The sequence below is a fragment of the Pristiophorus japonicus genome, chromosome 20 (genome assembly GCF_044704955.1).
Source record: "Pristiophorus japonicus isolate sPriJap1 chromosome 20, sPriJap1.hap1, whole genome shotgun sequence".
NCBI lineage: Eukaryota > Metazoa > Chordata > Chondrichthyes > Pristiophoridae > Pristiophorus > Pristiophorus japonicus.
Window position 1 is genome coordinate 94,677,714 of NC_091996.1, and position 21,446 is coordinate 94,699,159.

A 21,446-nucleotide genomic window follows, 5' to 3' on the forward strand; every position below is an offset into this window, starting at 1 on the left:
TCTGTCTCTGTCTCTCTCTCTCTCTCTCTACCCTCTCCTCTCTCTACCCTCCTCTCTCTCCCTCTACCCTCTCCTCTCTCTCTCTCTCTCTACCCTCTCATCTCTCTCTCTCTCTCTCTACCCTCTCCCCTCTCTCTCTACCCCCTCCTCTCTCTCTCTCTACCCCCTCCTCTCTCTCTCTCTCGGTCCTCCTCAACTCTCGCTCTCTCTCTCTCTACCCTCTCCTCTCTCTACCCTCCTCTCTCTCCCTCTACCCTCTCCTCTCTCTCTCTCTCTCTACCCTCTCATCTCTCTCTCTCTCTCTCTACCCTCTCCCCTCTCTCTCTACCCCCTCCTCTCTCTCTCTACCCCCTCCTCTCTCCTCTCTCGCTCCTCCTCAACTCTCGCTCTCTCTCTCTCTACCCTCTCCCCTCTCTCTCTACCCCCTCCTCTCTCTCTCTACCCCCTCCTCTCTCTCTCTCTCGCTCCTCCTCAACTCTCGCTCTCTCTCTCTCTACCCTCTCCTCTCTCTACCCTCTCCTCTCTCTACCCTCTCCTCTCTCTCCCTCTCCTCTCTCTACCCTCTCCTCTCTCTCTCTCTCTCTCTACCCTCTCCTCTCCCTCTCCTCTCTCTACCCTCTCCTCTCTCTACCCTCTCCTCTCTCTCTCTCTCTCTACCCTCTCCTCTCCCTCTCCCTCTCCTCTCTCTACCCTCTCCTCTCTCTACCCTCTCCTCTCTCTACCCTCTCCTCTCTCTCTCTCTACCCTCTCCTCTCCCTCTCCTCTCTCTACCCTCTCCTCTCTCTCTCTCTCTACCCTCTCCTCTCTCTCTCCTCTCTCTACCCCCTCCTCTCTCTCTCTCTCGCTCCTCCTCTCCTCACTCTCTCTCTCTACCCTCTCCTCTCGCTCTCTCTCTCTCTACCCTCTCCTCTCTCTACCCTCTCCTCTCTCTACCCCCTCCTCTCTCTACCCCCTCCTCTCTCTCACTCTCGCCTGAATACCTTCTCCTGTCCTCTTTTCCAGATTTGCCGTTTTCGCTCTGGGATCGGGATTCTCCGGCAGTTTCCCTTTTCCTCGGCCCTGCAGCGGATGACAGTGATTGCGAAGAACCTGGATGAGCAGAGCCTGGTGGCGTACTGCAAAGGCGCCCCAGAGACAATAGTCAAACTGTGTACCAAGGAGTCAGGTAGGAGCACGTTGCCATCCATCTGAGTGAAACTGCACGAGATTCGAAGAGGGCGATAGGGTAGAGAGAGAGAGAGAGAGAGAAACTGTTCCTCTGGTGGGGGGGTCCAGAACAAGGGGACGTCACCTTAAAATGAGAGCCAGGCCATTCAGGGTGATGTCAGGAAGCACTTCTTCACACAAAGGGCCCTGGGAATCTGGAACTCTCTCCTCCAAAAAGCTGCTGAGACCGGGGGTCAACTGGAAATTTCAAAACTGAGGTTGATCGATTTTTGTTGGGTATTAAGGGTTACGGAACCGAGGCGGGTAAATGGGGTTAAAATACAGATCAGCCCTGATCTCATTGAATGGCAGGAAAGGCTCGAGGGGCTGAATGGGCCTCCTCCTGTTCCTGTGTAACAGGCTCGAGGGGCTGAATGGGTCTCCTCCTGTTCCTGTGTAACAGGCTCGAGGGGCTGAATGGGCCTCCTCCTGTTCCTGTGTAACAGGCTCGAGGGGCTGAATGGGCCTCCTCCTGTTCCTGTGTAACAGGCTCGAGGGGCTGAATGGGTCTCCTCCTGTTCCTGTGTAACAGGCTCGAGGGGCTGAATGGGCCTCCTCCTGTTCCTGTGTAACAGGCTCGAGGGGCTGAATGGGCCTCCTCCTGTTCCTGTGTAACAGGCTCGAGGGGCTGAATGGGCCTCCTCCTGTTCCTGTGTAACAGACTCGAGGGGTTGAATGGGCCTCCTCCTGTTCCTGTGTAACAGGCTCGAGGGGCTGAATGGGCCTCCTCCTGTTCCAGTGTAACAGGCTCGAGGGGCTGAATGGGCCTCCTCCTGTTCCTGTGTAACAGACTCGAGGGGCTGAATGGGCCTTCTCCTGTTCCTGTGTAACAGGCTCGAGGGGCTGAATGGGCCTCCTCCTGTTCCTGTGTAACAGGCTCGAGGGGCTAAATGGGCCTCCTCCTGTTCCTGTGTAACATGCTCGAGGGGCTGAATGGGCCTCCTCCTGTTCCTGTGTAACAGACACGAGGGGCTGAATGGGCCTCCTCCTGTTCCTGTGTAACAGACTCGAGGGGCTGAATGGGCCTCCTCCTGTTCCTGTGTAACAGGCTCGAGGGGCTGAATGGGCCTCCTCCTGTTCCTGTGTAACAGGCTCGAGGGGCTGAATGGGCCTCCTCCTGTTCCTGTGTAACATGCTCGAGGGGCTGAATGGGCCTCCTCCTGTTCCTGTGTAACAGGCTTGAGGGGCTGAATGGGCCTCCTCCTGTTCCTGTGTAACAGGCTCGAGGGGCTGAATGGCCTCCTCCTGTTCCTGTGTAACAGGCTCGAGGGGCTGAATGGGCCTCCTCCTGTTCCTGTGTAACAGGCTCGGGGGGGCTGAATGGGCCTCCTCCTGTTCCTGTGCTCCTCGTGCTCACCATATACTGCTTCTCTCTCTGTCTTTCTTTCCCTCTCCCTCCTTTCCTCTGTTTCTCTCTCTGCCATATCTCCTCCCCATCGTCTCTCTTTTGCCTACCATTTTCCTCTCCTTTTCTCACTTTCACTCTCCCTTCATCTCTCTCTATCTTTTGCTCTCTCCTTCTCTCTTCCTCCCCTCCCTCTTTCTCTCTCCTAATTTCTCTGTCCGCGTCCTCTCCTCCTCCCCTTCGTTTCTCCAAGTCTCTCTTTTTCTGCCCCTTTTCTCTCTGCCGTTCCCCTTCCTCTTTGTTCTCTCTCTTTCCCGCTCTCCTTTGTCTCCTCCCCTCTCTCTGGCCCCTCGCAGACTGATCTGAGTGACATAGCGGCGGTTGTTGGTGCCGTGTTCTTGGTGTAACGTTGCCGATTCTCCGAGCAGTGCCCGATGATTTTCTGGAGGTGATGGAGAGCTTCACGCAGTGCGGCTACCGCGTCATTGGACTAGCGTTCCGGGAATTCAAAGGTGCGCTCAAGGAATCGGACATAAAAAACGTCAACAGGTGAGTGTGACCAGTGGGAACGCACAGAACAGTGTGAGCGCGATTCGGTGTGTGTCACTGCACTGGGACTGAGTGTGTGTTGGTGTGGGTGGTGTGCAGTGGCATGGTTGGTGAGAGTTATTGGAGTGTGTGTGTGTGTTGGTGAGCGGGCGTGTCGGGGACAGCGTTCCCTGTAAACTGCGTTTTGTTCTGCGTGGCCTGTTTCTTTTAATGCGCGGTCCCTTTAAATTTCCGTGCGCGTTGACAATGGAGGAGCCGGTGAGCAGTGTGTGCGTGTGTGTGTGTGTGTGTGTGTTTGTGTGCGCGCTTGCGTGTGAGTGTGTACGTGTGTGTGTGCATGTGTGTGTGTATGTACGTGTGCATGTGCGTGTGCGTGTGTGTATGTACGTGTGCATGTATGTGTGTGTGTGCGCTTGCGTGTGAGTACGTATGTGTGTGTGTGCATGTGTGTGCGCGCGTGTGTGTGTGTGCGCGCGTGTGTGTGCGCGTGTGTGTGTGTGTGTGTGCGCACGTGTGTGTGTGTGTGTGTGTGCGCACGCGCACGCGTGTGTGTGTGTGTGCGCGCACGCGTGTGCGTGTGTGTGTGTGTGCGCGCACGCGTGTGTGTGTGCGTGTGTCTTCGTCCAGGGATTCCCAAGAGTCGGTGGGGATGTTACATTTTTTGAAGGAGGCTTTGAAGGTGTCCTTGAAGCGTTTTCTCTGCCCTCCCCTGGGACTCGTTTGCCCTGACGGAGCTTCAAGTAGAGCGCTTGTTTCGGGAGTCTAGCATCGGGCATGCGGACAATGTGGGCCGCCCATGTGAGCTGGTTGAGCGAGTTCAATGCCTCGATGCTGGGATTGTTGGCCTGAACGAGAGAACATTGGCGTTGGTGCGTCTATCCTGCCAATGGATTTGCAGGATCTTGCGGAGACAGCGCTGGTGGTATTTCCCCAATGCTTTGAGGCGCCTGCTGTATATGGTCCACGTCTCTGAAGCATACAGGAGGGCGGGTATCACGACTGCCCTGTCGACCATGAGCTGGTGCTGGGTTTGAGGTCCTGGTCTTCAAACACTCTTTTCCTCAGGCCACCGAAGACTGCACTGGGGCGCTGGAGGGGGTGTTGGACTTCGCCATCAAGGTCTACCCTTGCTGACAGTAGGCTCCCGAGGTCTCATCATGGATCTTGATAACCGGGGGGGGCAGTGCTGTGTGGCGGGGGCAGGCTGGTCGAGGACCTTTGTCTTAGTTGGCGTGTGAATGCCCCGTGCATGTCGTGCTGATGGCTGCTCTGTGTTGACTGCAGGCAGCGTGTGTTAGCAGCCTTGTGCTGGGCTGTGTGCCCACAGTCGGCCAGGAGGCTGCAAGCAGTGCGGAGAAACGTCAAGGCCCAGGCGACTTCCGCTGTAACAAGCCGTTCAGGCCCGCTCGGCCCCTGGTTCCATCCCCAATCTCTTCCGGGTTAGCGGAGCTCCACCTGTCGGTGGGCACCGCATTCCGTCTTTTCCCCCTTTACCCCCCCCCCCACCCCCCGGGCGAGGAATGAGTCAGGGGCCCCTGCTCCCCGTCACCGTCCGCTGGAATGGGCATTGGGCGAGGGGCTGGCAGTGAGGGGGGAACAGCCCCTGTGGACCTCCCGGGCCGCAGTGTAACTCGCAGCTTGCAGAGAGCAGCGGGCACAAAGCCGCCTGGTCTGTCTTGTCTGTGTGTTTCAGGGAGTTTGTGGAGCAGAACATGACCTTCACCGGCCTGGTGATCCTGGAGAACAAGCTGAAGAAAGTCACCTCGATGGTTTTCAGCGAGCTGCTGAAGGCGGAGATCCGAGTGGTGATGATCACAGGTATGGGGGCGGGGGGGGACTGTGTCAGCGGGGGCCGATTAGGGGGGGTGGGGTGCGGCATGTTATACCCCAATTCCAATCCCCTCCCCACCCCCGCTCCCGCTCACTCCCGATCCTGTGTCACAAGCTTGCTGGAGTACGGCTGCACATCGTGGCTGTTCAGTCATCAGAGGCATCACCGCAATCCCCTCAATCTCCCCCCACCCCCCCTCAATCTCCCCCCACCCCGCCTCAATCTCCCCCCCGCCTCAATCTCCACCCCCTCAATCTCCCCCCCCCCCTCAATCTCCCCCCCGCCTCAATCTCCCCCCCCGCCTCAATCTCTCCCCCTCAATCTCTTCCCCTCAATCTCCCCCCCTCAATCTCCCCCCCTCAACCTCTCCCCCCTCAACCTCTCCCCCCTCAACCTCTCCCCCCTCAACCTCTCCCCCCTCAACCTCTTCCCCCCTCAACCTCTTCCCCCCTCAACCTCTTCCCCCCTCAACCGCTCCCCCCTCAACCTCTCCCCCCTCAACCTCTCCCCCCTCAACCTCTTCCCCCCTCAACCTCTTCCCCCCTCAACCTCTTCCCCCCTCAACCGCTCCCCCCTCAACCTCTCCCCCCTCAACCACCCCCATAACCTCCTCCGCCCCCGAACTCTCCCCCCCCCAACCTCTCCACCCCCCCCAACTCTTCCCCCCACACACCCCTCCCAACCTCTTCCCCCCCCCAACTCTTCCCCCCCAACCTCTCCCCCCTCAACCTCTTCCCCGCCTCAACCTCTTCCCCCCCCATAACCTCTCCCCCCCAACCTCTTCCCCCCCCTTCAAACTTTTCCCCCTCAACCTCTCCCCTCCCCCTCAACCTCTTCCACTCCCCCCAAACTCTCCCCCCTCAACCTCTTCCCCCCCTCGAACTCTTCCCCCCCCAACTTCTCCCCTCTCAACCTCTCCCCCCTCAACCTCTCCCCTCCCCCTCAACCTCTTCCCCCCCCCAACCTCTCCCCCCCTCAACCTCTTCCCCCCCTCGAACTCTTCCCCCCCAACTTCTCCCCTCTCAACCTCTCCCCCCCTCAACCTCTCCCCTCCCCCTCAACCTCTTCCCCCCCAACCTCTTCTCCCCCCCTCGAACTCTTCCCCCCCAACCTCTCCCCTCCCCCTCAACCTCTCCCCCCGCCACCTCTTCCCCGCCCCCCCACCTCCCAATCTCCCCCCACTTCCCTCCCCCCTCCCCACTGCCCCCAGCCCCCCCAAAGAAGCCTTGGCGAGTTGCTGCAGTGCATCTTGTCGATGGTACACACTGCAGCCAGGGGGCGCCGGTGGTGGAGGGAGTGAGTGTTGAAGGTGGTGGGTAGAGTGTCGATCAAGCGGCTGCTTTGTCCTGGATGGTGTCGAGCTTCTCGAGTGTTGTTGGAGCTGCAACTAATTCCGATGGGTCGCAACCTTTCAACAACCACAACTTGTATTAATGTAGCACTTTTACCGTAGTAAAATGTCCCAAGGAGTATTATAGACACAAAAATTTGACGCCGAGCCGCATAAGGAGAAATTAGGGCAGGTGACCAAAAGCTGGGTCAAAGAGGTCGGTTTTAAGGAGCGTCTTGAAGGAGGGGAGAGAGGCGGAGAGGTTTAGGGAGGGAGTTCCAGAGCTCGGGGCCCAGGCAACAGAAGGCACGGCCACCAATGGTGGAGTGATTATAATCAGGGATGGTCAGGAGGGCAGAATTAGAGGAGCGCAGAGATCTCGGGGGATTGTGGGGCTGGAGGAGATTACAGAGATAGGGAGGGGCGAGGGCCATGGAGGGATTTGTAAACAAGGATGAGAATTTTGAAATCGAGGCGTTGCTTAACCGGGAGCCAATGTAGGTCAGCGAGCACAGGGGGTGATGGGTGAGCGGGACTCGGTGCGAGTTAGGACACGGGGCAGCGAGCACAGAGAGTGATGGGTGAGTGGGACTCGGTGCGAGTTAGGACACGGGGCAGCGAGCACAGGGGGTGATGGGTGAGTGGGACTCGGTGAGAGTTAGGACACAGGGCAGCGAGCACAGGGGGTGATGGGTGAGCGGGACTCGGTGCGAGTTAGGACACGGGGCAGCGAGCACAGGGGGTGATGGGTGAGCGGGACTCGGTGCGAGTTAGGACACGGGGCAGCGAGCACAGAGAGTGATGGGTGAGTGGGACTCGGTGCGAGTTAGGACACGGGGCAGCGAGCACAGTGGGTGATGGGTGAGTGGAACTCGGTGCGAGTTAGGACACGAGGCAGCGAGCACAGGGGGTGATGGGTGAGCGGGACTCGGTGCGAGTTAGGACACGGGGCAGCGAGCACAGAGAGTGATGGGTGAGTGGGACTCGATGCGAGTTAGGACACGGGGCAATGAGCACAGGGGGTGATGGGTGAGTGGGACTCGGTGCAAGTTAGGACACGAGGCAGCGAGCACAGGGGGTGATGGGTGAGCGGGACTCGGTGCGAGTTAGGACACGGGGCAGCAAGCACAGGGGGTGATGGGTGAGCAGGACTCGGTGCTAGTTAGGACACGGGGTCAGTGAGCACAGGGGGTGATGGGTGAGTGGGACTCGGTGCGAGTTAGGACACGGGGTCAGTGAGCACAGGGGGTGATGGGTGAGTGGGACTGGGTGCGAGTTAGGACACGGGGCAGTGAGCACAGGGGGTGATGGGTGAGTGGGACTCGGTGCGAGTTAGGACACGGGGCACAGGGGGTGATGGGTGAGTGGGACTCGGTGCGAGTTAGGACACGGGGCAGCGAGCACAGTGGGTGATGGGTGAACAGGACTCGATGCGAATTAGGACATGGGGCAGCCGAGTTTGGGATCACCTCTGGGTAGAATGTGGGAGGCCAGCCAGGAGTGCGTTGGAAAAGTCAAGTCTGGAGGTAACAAAGGCACGGATGAGGGCTTCAGCAGCAGATGAGCTGAGGGAGGGGCGGAGACAGGCGATGTTACGGAGGTGGGAAATAGGCGGGTTTAGTTATGCTGCGGGATATGTGGCCGGAAGCTCATTTCAGGGTCAGACATGACACCGAGGTTGTGAACAGTCTGGTTCAGCCTCAGACAGGAGTTGGGGAGAGGGAGGGAGTCAGTGGCTGGGGAAACGGAGTTTGTGACGGGGACCGAGAACAATGGCTTCGGTCTTCCCCCATATTCAATTGGAGAAAATGTCTGCTCACCCAGAGCTGGATGTTGGACAAGCAGCCTGACAATCTAGTGACTGTGGAGGGGTGGAGAGAAGTGGTGGAGAGGTAGAGCTGGGCATCGTCAGCGTACATGTGGAAACTGACTCCGTGTTTTCGGATGATGTCGCCGAGGGGCAGCATGTAGATGAGAAATAGGAGGGGCCCAAGGATAGACCCTCGAGGGACACCAGAGGTAACAGGGGCAGAGAGGGAAGGGAAGCTGACGTTCTTGCCAACGACTAACTCGAGTTTTCCGGCCCTCTGTCCAGGTGACAGCACCCTGACTGCCATCCAGGTGGCCAAAGAGTCGGGGATGATCGGGCTGACCGAACGCATCATCCGGGTCAAGGCCAAACTGCCCACTGCAGCCTCCGAGGCCACGGTGACCTGGAGAACCGTCACACCTTTCCACAGAGAGGAACTCCGGGGATCGCCGCAGGTCAGGCCCTTTATCGCCCCCTTCTCGCTCAGCACAGGGAATGATGGGAGAAGCCAAAATTAAAACACTGCAAACACGGGCAGCTCAATCCCCAGTCTGGATCAGACATTACAAATGGCAAGACTTGCGTTTATATAGCGCCTTTCACCACCACCGAACGTCCCACAGCGCCTCACAGCCAATGAAGTACTTTTGGAGTGCAGTCACTGTTGTAATGAGGGAAACGCGGCAGCCAATTTATGCACAGTAAGCTCCCACACACAGCAAGGTGATAATGACCCAGATAATCTGTTTTTGCGATGTCAGTTGAAGGATAAATATTGGCCCCAGAACACCGGGGAGAACTCCCCTGCTCTCCTTCGAAATAGTGGCCGTGGGATCTTTTACGTTCACCTGAGAGAGCAGACGGGGCCTCGGTTTAACGACTCATCCAAAAGACGGCACCTCCGACAGTGCAGCACTCCCTCAATACTGCCCCTCCGACAGTGCGGCGCTCCTTCAGTACTGCCCCTCCGACAGTGCGGTGCTCTCTCAGCAATGAATTCTCCGACTGTACAGCACCGCACTGTCGGAGGGGCAGTACTGAGGGAGCGCCGCACTGTCGGAGGGGCAGTACTGAGGGAGCGCCGCACTGTCGGAGCGGCAGTACTGAGGGAGCGCCGCACTGTCGGAGGGGCAGTACTGAGGGAGCACCGCACTGTCGGAGCGGCAGTACTGAGGGAGCGCCGCACTGTCGGAGGGGCAGTACTGAGGGAGCACCGCACTGTCGGAGCGGCAGTACTGAGGGAGCGCCGCACTGTCGGAGGGGCAGTACTGAGGGAGCGCCGCACTGTCGGAGGGGCAGTACTGAGGGAGCGCCGCACTGTTGGAGGGGCAGTACTGAGGGAGCGCCGCACTGTCGGAGGGGCAGTACTGAGGGAATGCCACAGTGTCGGAGGTGCCGTCTTTCAGATGAGACGTTAAACCGAGGCCCCATCTGCTCTCTCAGGTGGATGTAAAAGATCCCAGGGCACTATTTTGAAGAAGAGCAGGGGAGTTCTCCCCGGTGTCCTGGGGCCAATATTTATCCCTCAATCAACATCACTAAAACAGATTATCTGGTCATTATCATATTGGTTTTTGGGAGCTTGCTGTGCTGAAACTTTCTGCCGTGTTTCCCACATTACAACAGTGACTACATTTCAAAAGTCCTTCATTGTTTGTAAAGTATTTTGGGATATCTGGTGGTTGTGCAAGTCTTTCTTGCACAGAGCCGGCACGGGCTCGACAGGCCGAATGGCCTCCGACAATGCTGTAATTCTATGATTCTATGACTTGCGGCTGTGCACCCTGGTTCAAGTAGCCCCGTCCATCAAACCTGCTTTATCTGACTGCACTTTGTCTTAACTGTCCGTGTGTAATACTGTCGAAGTCAACAAGTTTGACTAAGTTGTTAAAAGTGGATCCGTTGTACCTGGTCGGAGCACTTTATTGCAGCCTGGTCCGTTACCCAAAGTCCACACTGTTTAAAGGTTCCTACGCCCTGATATCTGAAAACAAGTGTAAAGGGTGATTTCTCATTGCTAAATTTTTAGGTTTGCTGAAGACTTAAGTTGGTGCAATTAATGGAAATCTCGTATCAGTCCAGCAGAGGGCGGTCTTCTGAGTGTCTTGGGACAGTGCAGAGGCAGCTTTACTCTGTATCTAACCCCGTGCTGTACCTGCCCTGGGAGGTTTTGATGGGACAGTGTAGAGGGAGCTTTACTCTGTATCTAACCCCGTGCTGTACCTGCCCTGGGAGTGTTTGATGGGACAGTGTAGAGGGAGTTTTCCTCTGTATCTAACCCCGTGCTGTACCTGCCCTGGGAGTGTTTGATGGGACAGTGTAGAGGGAGCTTTACTCTGTATCTAACCCCCTGTACCTGCCCTGGGAGTGTTTGATGGGACAGTGTAGAGGGAACTTTACTCTGTATCTAACCCCGTGCTGTACCTGCCCTGGGAGTGTTTGATGGGACAGTGTAGAGGGAGCTTTACTCTGTATCTAACCCTCTGTACCTGCCCTGGGAGTGTTTGATGGGACAGTGTAGAGGGAGCTTTACTCTGTATCTAACCCCGTGCTGTACCTGCCCTGGGAGTGTTTGATGGGACAGTGTAGAGGGAGCTTTACTCTGTATCTAACCCCCTGTACCTGCCCTGGGAGTGTTTGATGGGACAGTGTAGAGGGAACTTTACTCTGTATCTAACCCCGTGCTGTACCTGCTGATACGTCCTTGCTATACAGTATAAATGCACATGAGGCCCATGCTTGAGAGAAGCTCAGTCTGTGACCTGTCCTTTATTCCATAGCACTCAAATGATGGAAGTGGGTGGAGCTTCCCCTTTTATATCTGAAGGTCCAGGTTAGGAGTGTCTCCCACCTAGTGGTCAGTGTTCTCATGGTGTACAACTTAGGTCAGTTTATACATGGGTTACAATGCTGGTTGAATACATGACATCACCTCCCCCCCCAAAGTCTTATTGGGATCACAGGTTGAGTCTCTCTGGTGGTTTACGCTCCCTTGTAGAGCGCCTGAGTTGGGGCTCCGGTTGTTGGGCGCTGGCCTGAGTGTCTGCTGTTTGCAGTGCCTCAGGCCTGTCCGGACTGCCCACAGTGACTGGGCTCTCCTCCCTTTGGTTCCGGTGTTCGGTCACCTGTGGTGGAGTGAACTCTACATCGTGTTCTTCCTCTGCTTCTTCTATGGGGTTGCTGAACCTCCTTTTTGTTTGATCCACTTGTTTGCGGCAGATTTGTCCATTGGTAAGTTTAACTACCAGAATCCTATTTCCCTCTTTGGCAACCACAGTGCCTGCGAGCCATTTGGGCCCTGCAGCGTAGTTGAGGACAAAAACAGGATCATTTACATCAATACATCGCGCCCTCGCATTCCTGTCATGGTAGTGATATTGTGACTGGCGCCTGCTCTCGACAATTTCTTTCATGGTGGGGCGTATAAGGTATAACCGGGTTTTGAGCGTCCTTTTCATTAGTAGCTCTGCGGGTGGAACCCCTGTGAGCGAGTGTGGTCGGGATCTATAGGCCAACAGAAGGCGTGATAAGCGGGTTTGTAGGGAACCCTCTTGGAATCTGAGCATCCCCTGTTTGATTATCTGCACTGCTCGTTCTGCCTGGCCGTTTGAGGCCGGCTTGAACGGTGCCGTTCTAACATGGTTAATTCCATTGCCTGCCATGAAGTCCTGGAATTCAGTGCTTGTGAAGCATGGGCCATTGTCACTGACGAAGATGTCCGGTAGACCGTGGGCGGCGAACATTGCCCGTAGACTTTCTACCGTGGCAGAGGATGTGCTTGAATTTAAAATGTCACACTCAATCCATTTGGAGTAGGCGTCTACTACAACCAAAAACATTTTTCCCATGAAAGGACCTGCGTAGTCCACATGGATGCGTGACCAAGGCTTGGCGGGCCATGGCCAGGGGCTAAGGGGGGCTTCCCTGGGCGCATTGCCCAGCTGGGCACACGTGTTGCACCTGCGAACACAAAGTTCCAGATCTGCGTCTATCCCTGGCCACCAAACGTGTGACCTGGCAATTGCCTTCATCGTGACAATGCCCGGGTGCTCATTGTGGAGTTCTCTGATGAACACCTCTCTGCCCATCTGGGGCATGACTACACGGTTTCCCCACAGTAGGCAATCGGCCTGAATCGAGAGTTCATCCCTGCGCCTGTGAAATGGTTTAAATTTCTCAGGGCATGCCCTGTACGTGGCTGCCCAGTCCCCATTCAGGACACATTTCTTGACTAGAGACAGTAGCGGGTCTCTATTTGTCCAGACTTTGATCTGACGGGCTGTCACGGGTGAGCCTTCGCTTCCGAAAGCTTCAACAGCCATGACCATCTCAGCACCATGCTCGGTAGCCCCCTCAGTGGTGGCTAGTGGGAGCCTGCTCAGTGCATCGGCGCAGTTTTCAGTGCCCGGTCTGTGCTGAATTGTGTAGTTATAGGCTAACGTGAGTGCCCACCTCTGTATGCGGGCCGATGCGTTTGCATTTATGGCCTTGTTGTCGGCCAAAAGGGACGTTAGGGGTTTGTGATCTGTCTCCAGCTCAAATTTCCTGCCAAACAGGTACTGGTGCATTTTCTTTACAGCATATACACATGCGAGCGCCTGCTTTTCTTCCATCCCGTAGCCCCTTTCTGCCTGGGACAGACTCCTGGAGGCATAAGCTACCGGCTGTAACTGACCCTTGGCATTGACATGCTGCAACACACACCCGACACCATAGGACGACGCATCGCACGTTAACACAAATTTCTTACATGGGTCGTATAGTGTTAACAGATCGTTGGAATATAACAAATTGCGTGCTCTATTAAAAGCCCTTTCCTGGCTGACCCCCCAGACCCATTCGCGACCTTTGCATAGAAGCACGTGTAGTGGCTCTAACAGCGTGCTCAATTTGGGAAGAAAGTTACCAAAATAGTTCAGGAGCCCCAGGAATGAACGCAGCTCCGTCGTGTTACGGGGTCTGGTGCTCTCTGGATGCAGTAGGGCTGATCCCGTCTGCTGCTACCCTCATCCCCAAGAATTCTACCTCTGGAGCTAGGAAGACGCACTTCGCCTTTTTCAGTCGCAGCCCTACCCGGTCCAGTCTGCGTAGCATCTCCTCCAGGTTGTGGAGGTGTTCTTCAGTATCGTAACCCGTGATGAGGATGTCGTCCTGAAAAACCAGCGTCCTTGGAATCGACTTGAGGAGACTTTCCATATTTCGTTGGAAGATCGCGGCGGCCGAGCGAATCCCGAACGGACATCTGTTGTACTCAAACAACCCCTTGTGTGTCGTGATGGTGGTCAGCTTCTTCGACTCACTCACCAGCTCCTGGGTCATGTAAGCTGAGGTCAGGTCCAATTTTGAAAAAAGTTTGCCACCGGATAGCGTCGCAAAGAGGTCCTCCGCTCTCGGTAGCGGGTACTGGTCTTGGAGTGACACCCGATTGATGGTGGCCTTGTAATCACCACATATCCTGACCGACCCATCTGCCTTGAGCACCGGCACAATCGGGCTCACCCAGTCACTGAATTCAACTGGCGAGATGATGCCTTCCCTCAGCAGGCGGTCCAATTTGCCTTCTATCTTTTCCCGCATCACGTACGGCACCGCTCTGGTCTTGTGGTGTACTGGCCTGGCGTCCAGGTTTATGTGAATCACTACCTTGGCCCCCATGAAAGTGCCAATGCCGGGTTGAAATAATGAGTCAAATTTGTCCAGGATCTGTGAGTATGATACTCGCTCCACAGAGGAAATTGCATTGACATCGCCCCATTTCCAGTTCATGACAGCAAGCCAACTCCTCCCCAGCAGTGCGGGACCGTCCCCCGGGACAATCCAGAGTGGCAACCTGTTCTCTGAATCTTTGTGGGTCACGACTACCATGGCGCTGCCTAGCACCGGAATGATCTGCTTTGTGTAAGTCCGTAGCTGTGCGTCAATCGGCAATAATTTTGGCCTCCTGGCCTTGGACGCCCACAACTTTTCGAACTGTTTAATACCCATCAGGGACTGGCTGGCCCCCGTGTCTAGCTCCATTGATACTGGGATGCCATTGAGGAGCACTTTCATCATTATCGGTGGCGTCCTGGTGTATGAACTGTATACGTGCTCCACATGAACTCGCTGAACTTCAGCTTCCAGTGATTTCCCCCAGTGTCCATTTCTGCAATTTCTGCAGGTATTTTTCTCATCTCTGCAAACTCCGGCTGAGTGTGTGCCTCCACGCCTCCAGCATGAGTTGCGGTATGAAACAAAAGGTCATTTGGCAGTCGGTCGTCCCTGACTGCCCCTGTTATTGTCCTTGAGTCCGCCATTAACAGGTGTTGATGGCCCCATTACTGGCCGCATTGTCCCTTGCAATGGCGTGAATCGCTGTTCAGCTTGCCATTGTCTCTGTCGAACTCCCCCTCTGGGTTCGACTACATGTTGGGGCATGCCCGATTGCCCTTGTCTGCCTGGAGAACTGTGTGCTGCTTTAACAATGTTGAATCTCTGTCCCAACCATTCCTTAACACAGTACCTCTCGTCTGTTCTGCTAGCGGCCATGCTCGCGTGGTTTAAATCCCAGTTTCTCGTCGCCATTGATACGTATTTACTACACAGTATAAATGCACACGAGGCCCATGCTTGAGAGAAGGTCAGTCTGTGACCTGTCCTTTATTTCTTAGCACTCAAATGATGGAAGTGGGTGGAGCTTCCCCTTTTATATCTGAAGGTCCAGGTTAGGAGTGTCTCCCACAAGTTCACCACCTAGTGGTCATTGTTCTCACAGTGTACAGATTATACATGGGTTACAATGCTGGTTGAATACATGATACCTGCCCTGGGAGTATTTGATGGGACAATGTAGAGGGAGCTTTACTCTGTATCTAACTCCATGCTGTACCTGCCCAGAGAGTGTTTGATGGGACAATGTAGAGGGAGCTTTACTCTGTATCTAACCCCGTGCTGTACCTGCCCTGGGAGTGTTTGATGGGACAGTATAGAGGGAGCTTTACTCTGTATCTAACCCCGTGCTGTACCTGCCCTGGGAGTGTTTGATGGGACAGTGTAAAGGGAGCTTTACTCTGTATCTAACCCTGTGCTGTACCTGCCCTGGGAGTGTTTGATGGGACAGTGCAGAGGGAGCTTTACTCTGTATCTAACCCCGCGCTGTACCTGCCCTGGGAGTGTTTGATGGGACTGTGTAGAGAGAGCTTTACTCTGTATCTAATTCCCTGTACCTGCCCTGGGCGTGTTTGATGGGACAGTGTAGAAACATAGAAACATAGAAAATAGGTGCAGGAGTAGGCCATTCGGCCCTTCGAGCCTGCACCGCCATTCAATGAGTTCATGGCTGAACATGCAACTTCAGTACCCCGTTCCTGCTTTCTCGCCATACCCCTTGATCCCCCGAGTAGTAAGGACTTCATCTAACTCCCTTTTGAATATATTTAGTGAATTGGCCTCAACAACTTCCTGTGGTAGAGAATTCCACAGGTTCACCACTCTCTGGGTGAAGAAGTTTCTCCTCATCTCGGTCCTAAATGGCTTACCCCTTATCCTTAGACTGTGACCCCTGGTTCTGGACTTCCCCAACATTGGGAACATTCTTCCTGCATCTAACCTGTCTAAACCTGTCAGAATTTTAAACGTTTCTATGAGGTCCCCTCTCATTCTTCTGAACTCCAGTGAATACAAGCCCAGTTGATCGAGTCTTTCTTGATAGGTCAGTCCCACCATCCCGGGAATCAGTCTGGTGAACCTTCGCTGCACTCCCTCAATAGCAAGAATGTCCTTCCTCAAGTTAGGAGACCAAAACTGTACACAATACTCCAGGTGTGGCCTCACCAAGGCCCTGTACAACTGTAGCAACACCTCCCTGTCCCTGTACTCAAATCCCCTCGCTATGAAGGCCAACATACCATTTGCTTTCTTAACCGCCTGCTGTACCTGCATGCCAACCTTCAATGACTGATGTACCATGACACCCAGGTCTCGTTGCACCTCCCCTTTTCCTAATCTGTCACCATTCAGATAATAGTCTGTCTCTCTGTTTTTACCACCAAAGTGGATAACCTCACATTTATCCACATTATACTTCATCTGCCATGCATTTGCCCACTCACCTAACCTATCCAAGTCACTCTGCAGCCTCATAGCATCCTCCTCGCAGCTCACACTGCCACCCAACTTAGTGTCATCTGCAAATTTGGAGATACTACATTAATCCCCTCGTCTAAATCATTAATGTACAATGTAAACAGCTGGGGCCCCAGCACAGAACCTTGCGGTACCCCACTAGTCACTGTCTGCCATTCTGAAAAGTACCCATTTACTCCTACTCTTTGCTTCCTGTCTGACAACCAGTTCTCAATCCATGTCAGCACACTACCCCCAATCCCATGTGCTTTAACTTTGCACATTAATCTCTTGTGTGGGACCTTGTCGAAAGCCTTCTGAAAGTAAAAATACACCACATCAACTGGTTCTCCCTTGTCCACTCTACTGGAAACATCCTCAAAAAATTCCAGAAGATTTGTCAAGCATGATTTCCCTTTCACAAATCCATGCTGACTTGGACCTATCATGTCACCTTTTTCCAAATGCCATCCTTAATAATTGATTCCATCATTTTACCCACTACTGATGTCAGGCTGACCGGTCTATAATTCCCTGTTTTCTCTCTCCCTCCTTTTTTAAAAAGTGGGGTTACATTGGCTACCCTCCACTCGATAGGAACTGATCCAGAGTCAATGGAATGTTGGAAAATGACTGTCAATGCATCCGCTATTTCCAAGGCCACCTCCTTAAGTACTCTGGGATGCAGTCCATCAGGCCCTGGGGATTTATCGGCCTTCAATCCCACCAATTTCCCCAACACAATTTCCCGACTAATAAGGATTTCCCTCAGTTCCTCCTCCTTACTAGACCCTCTGACCCCTTTTATATCCGGAAGGTTGTTTGTGTCCTCCTCAGTGAATACCGAACCAAAGTACTTGTTCAATTGGTCTGCCATTTCTTTGTTCCCCGTTATGACTTCCCCTGATTCTGACTGCAGGGGACCTACGTTTGTCTTTACTAACCTTTTTCTCTTTACATATCTATAGAAACTTTTGCAATCGTCTTAATGTTCCCTGCAAGCTTCTTCTCATACTCCATTTTCCCTGCCCTAATCAAACCCTTTGTCCTCCTCTGCTGAGTTCTAAATTTCTCCCAGTCTCCAGGTTCACTGCTATTTCTGGCCGATTTGTATGCCATTTCCTTGGCTTTAATACTATCCCTGATTTCCCTTGATAGCCACGGTTGAGCCACCTTCCCTTTTTTATTTTTACGCCAGACAGGAATGTACAATTGTTGTAGTTCATCCATGCGGTCTCTAAATGTCTGCCATTACCCATCCACAGTCAACCCCTTAAGTATCATTCGCCAATCTATCCTAGCCAATTCACGCCTCATACCTTCAAAGTTACCCTTCTTTAAGTTCTGGTAGAGGGAGCTTTACTCTGTATCTAACCCGTGCTGTATCTGCCCTGGGAGTGTTTGATGGGACAGTGTCGAGGGAGCTTTACTCTGTATCTAACCCCCTGTACCTGCCCTGGGAGTGTTTGATGGGACAGTGTAGAGGGAGCTTTACTCTGTATCTAACCCGTGCTGTACCTGCCGTGGGATTATTTGATGGGACAGTGTAGAGGGAGCTTTACTCTGTATCTAACGCCGTGCTGTACCTGCCCTGGGAGTGTTTGATGGGACAGTGTAGAGGGAGCTTTACTCTGTATCTAACCCCCTGTACCTGCCCTGGGAGTGTTTGATGGGACAGTGTAGAGGGAGCTTTACTCTGTATCTAACCCCCTGTACCTGCCCTGGGAGTATTTGATGGGACAGTGTAGAGGGAGCTTTACTCTGTATCTAACCCCGTGCTGTATCTGCCCTGGGAGTGTTTGATGGGACAGTGTAGAGGGAGCTTTACTCTGTATCTAACCCCGTGTACCTGCCCTGGGAGTGTTTGAGGTGACTGGGGATGCTCTGGGCCTTGAGCCGGGTGGTGTTAATGGAGACGCTGATCATGTGTGTTTACTGCAGCCGGGTCCTCTCTCTGGAGCTACCCCAAAACACCCCAAGCCCAGGATCCATTTTGTCATCGATGGCCCATCGCTTTCAGTGATTGAAGACAAGTTCCCGGAACTTCTTCCGAAGGTAGGTCTCTTAAAAGTTGCTGCTAATTGAACCTGGTGTCTGGAGAATAAATGACCCACTCTGTGTAGTGTTGCCAGCTCTGGTAGGATGTATTCCTGGAGCTTTTCTCGCAAGATATCCGGCCTCTCAAGAACCCTGCCCCGTCAAACAGCCTTTCTCCCCTTTTACAATATTTCTATAACTAAGAAAACAAAAGTATTAAACTAAAATGAAAACATTATATACATTTTTTTAATTGGCTTTTTGCTGACAGCAGTGTGCCAGAGATTAATCTTCAATCCTTGTGGACTCTAGGGTCATTCCTTGAGGGATGGTAACCCCTAGCTCGGTCTGTTACTGAGCAGACCAAGGCTCCAGGTTTGATCCCGACTTGTCATAGAATCACAGAAATTTACCGCACGGAAGGAGGCCATTCGGCCCATTGTGTCCGTGCCGGCCGACCAAGAGCTACCCAGCCTAATCCCACTTTCCAGCTCTCGGTCCGTAGCCCTGCAGGTTACGGCACTTCAAGTGCACATCCAAGTACTTTTTAAATGTGATGAAGGTTTCTGCCTCTACCACCCTTTCGGGCAGTGAGTTCCAGACCTCCATTCCCTCTGGGTGAAGACATTTCCCCTCAAATCCTCTCTAAACCTACCAATTATTTTAAAACTATGCCCCTGGTTGTTAACCCCTCTGCGAAGGAAAATAGGTCCGTCCTATCCACTCTATCTCGGCCCCTCATAATTTTATACACCTCAATAAAGTCTCCCCTCAGCCTCCTCTGTTCCAAAGAAAACAACCCCAGCCGATCCAATCTTTCCCTCATCGCTAAAATTCTCCAGTCCAGGCAACATCCTGGTAAATCTGCTCTGTACCCTCTCCAGAGCAATCACATCCTTCCTGTAATGCAGTGACCAGAACTGCACGCAGTACTCCAGCTGTGGCCTAACCAGTGTTTTATACAGTTCAAGCATAACCCCCCCCCGGCTTGTGTTCCGACTCTCGGGTACGGCAGGAGCCAGGGCGCTGACATTAGCCCCGTTTCCCCTGGGTAAGAGAAGGGGCAAAGTTTGTCCGGTCTATCCCGCTTCTGGTCCCTGTCACACACCCCACCACCCGTGCTGGAAATTGGCGGGTGGGGACTGGATGAAACGGGTCTGTGCTTCCCCCCACAGCCGAATATCCCAGCAGCACTGACTGGCTCATGCGTGAGGAAGGGCCACCTGGAGATCACCCAACGACGAGGATCCCGTGCCCCAGCGATAGATGGTGCCTTCAGGGCAGGAAGGGAGGGATTCGGAAGATAAAAGGCGGGAGGGAGAGGGATCGTTGACGGCAGGAGATTGGGGCCGATTCTCCGATCAGCCACCTGTCCGTTCAACAGGGCCCCTTGGCCAGCATCTCTGGCCTCTGCCAATGTGGCTGGGGAAAGGCCTGGCTCTCAGATCGAGCGTGCCTCACGAACAGTCCCGACATTGAGGAATGGCCTCTCAGTGAAGAACCTGATTCATACCCTTCCACTCCCCCTGTCTCACCACCTCCTTATCTCTTATCTGTCTGTCTCTTTCCTTCCCGCCCCTCACTCGCTTTCTCCCTCCCCTCACTCGCTTTCTCCCTCCCTCACTCGCTTTCTCCCTCCCCTCACTCGCTTTCTCCCTCCCCTCACTCGCTTTCCGATCCCCTCACTCGCTTTCTCCCTCCCCTCACTCGCTTTCTCCCTCCCCTCACTCGCTTTCTCCCTGCCTTCTTATTTCCCTCCTTTCTTCTCCATCCTTCCTCCTTTTATCCATCCCTTGCTCCTTTTTCGCACTCTCTCCCTCTTCCTCACCCATCCTTTACCTCCTTCCCTTTTCTTTATCCATCCCTCACTCACCTCACCCCACCCTTCCCGCATCCATCCATCACTCCCTCTTCTCTCTGTCTCTCTCTCTCTCTCTCACTCTCTCTCTCTTCCCCCCCATCTCTCCCTCTTCCCCCCGTCTCTCCCTCTTCCCCCCCGTCTCTCCCTCTTCCCCCCCGTCTCTCCCTCTTTCCCCCCCGTCTCTCCCTCTTCCCCCCGTCTCTCCCTCTTCCCCCCCGTCTCTCCCTCTTCCCCCCGTCTCTCCCTCTTCCCCCCCGTCTCTCCCTCTTCCCCCCCGTCTCTCCCTCTTCTCCCCTGTCTCTCCCCCTGTCCCTGTCTCTCCCCCTGTCCCTGTCTCTCCCTCTTCCCCCCCGTCTCTCCCTCTTCCCCCCCGTCTCTCCCTCTTCTCCCCTGTCTCTCCCCCTGTCCCTGTCTCTCCCCCTGTCCCTGTCTCTCCCTCTTCCCCCCCGTCTCTCCCTCTTCCCCCCCGTCTCTCCCTCTTCCCCCCCGTCTCTCCCTCTTCTCCCCTGTCTCTCCCCCTGTCCCTGTCTCTCCCCCTGTCCCTGTCTCTCCCTCTCCTCCTGTCTCTCCCCCTGTCCCTGTCTCTCCCTCTCCTCCTGTCTCTCCCCCTGTCCCTGTCTCTCCCCCTCTCCCCCCGTCTCTCCCTCTCCCCCTGTCTCTCCCCCTGTCCCTGTCTCTCCCTCTCCTCCTGTCTCTCCCCCTGTCCCTGTCTCTCCCTCTCCCCCTGTCTCTCCCCCTGTCCCCGTCTCTCCCCCTGTCTCTCCCCCTCTCCCCCTGTCCCTGTCTCCCCCTGTCCCTGTCTCTCCCTCTCCCCCTGTCTCTCCCCCTGTCCCTGTCTCTCCCCCTGTCCCTGTCTCTCCCTCTCCTCCTGTCTCTCCCCCTGTCCCTGTCTCTCCCTCTCCTCCTGTCTCTCCCCCTGTCCCTGTCTCTCCCTCTCCCCCTGTCTCTCCCCCTCTCCCCCTGTCTCTCCCTCTACCCCCGCCTCCCCCTCTCCCCCTGTCTCTCCCTCTCCCCCTGTCTCTCCCCCTGTCCCTGTCTCTCCCTCTCCCCCTGTCTCTCCCCCTGTCCCTGTCTCCCCCTCTCCCCCTGTCTCCCCCTCTCCCCCTGTCTCTCCCCCTGTCCCTGTCTCCCCCTCTCCCCCTGTCTCCCCCTCTCCCCCTGTCTCTCCCCCTCTTCCCCCCCGCTCCGTCCCACAGGTGACGTTGTACGGTACGGTTTTTGCGAGAATGTCGCCAGACATGAAGACCAAGCTCATCAAGTGTCTGCAAAGCCTCGAGTGAGTGAGTTACGAATATTATTGTGAATTGTGCTTTTATTATTTGCACATTAGGACTGGAGCAGTTTTCATTAATTTATTTCCCACCTCCATCAGGA

The 21,446-nt window shown here is 54.7% G+C and overlaps 1 protein-coding gene across 8 annotated transcripts in view; it reads left to right on the top strand.

Annotated features, from left to right (window-relative positions):
* The window catches only part of LOC139232706 (polyamine-transporting ATPase 13A3-like), a 99,812-nt gene that overhangs the window by 50,178 nt on the left and 28,188 nt on the right, over positions 1-21,446 (top strand). For all 8 annotated transcript variants that reach the window (XR_011588079.1, XM_070863186.1, XM_070863185.1 and 5 more), the window contains 6 exons: positions 1,003-1,165; positions 2,980-3,100; positions 4,794-4,918; positions 8,357-8,526; positions 18,116-18,229; positions 21,269-21,348. Coding sequence is in view for 7 of the 8 variants with exons in the window: in XM_070863186.1 (XP_070719287.1) it covers positions 1,003-1,165; positions 2,980-3,100; positions 4,794-4,918; positions 8,357-8,526; positions 18,116-18,229; positions 21,269-21,348 (773 nt within the window). In the remaining variant the exon portion in view is untranslated. The remainder of the gene's footprint in view (positions 1-1,002; positions 1,166-2,979; positions 3,101-4,793; positions 4,919-8,356; positions 8,527-18,115; positions 18,230-21,268; positions 21,349-21,446) is intronic.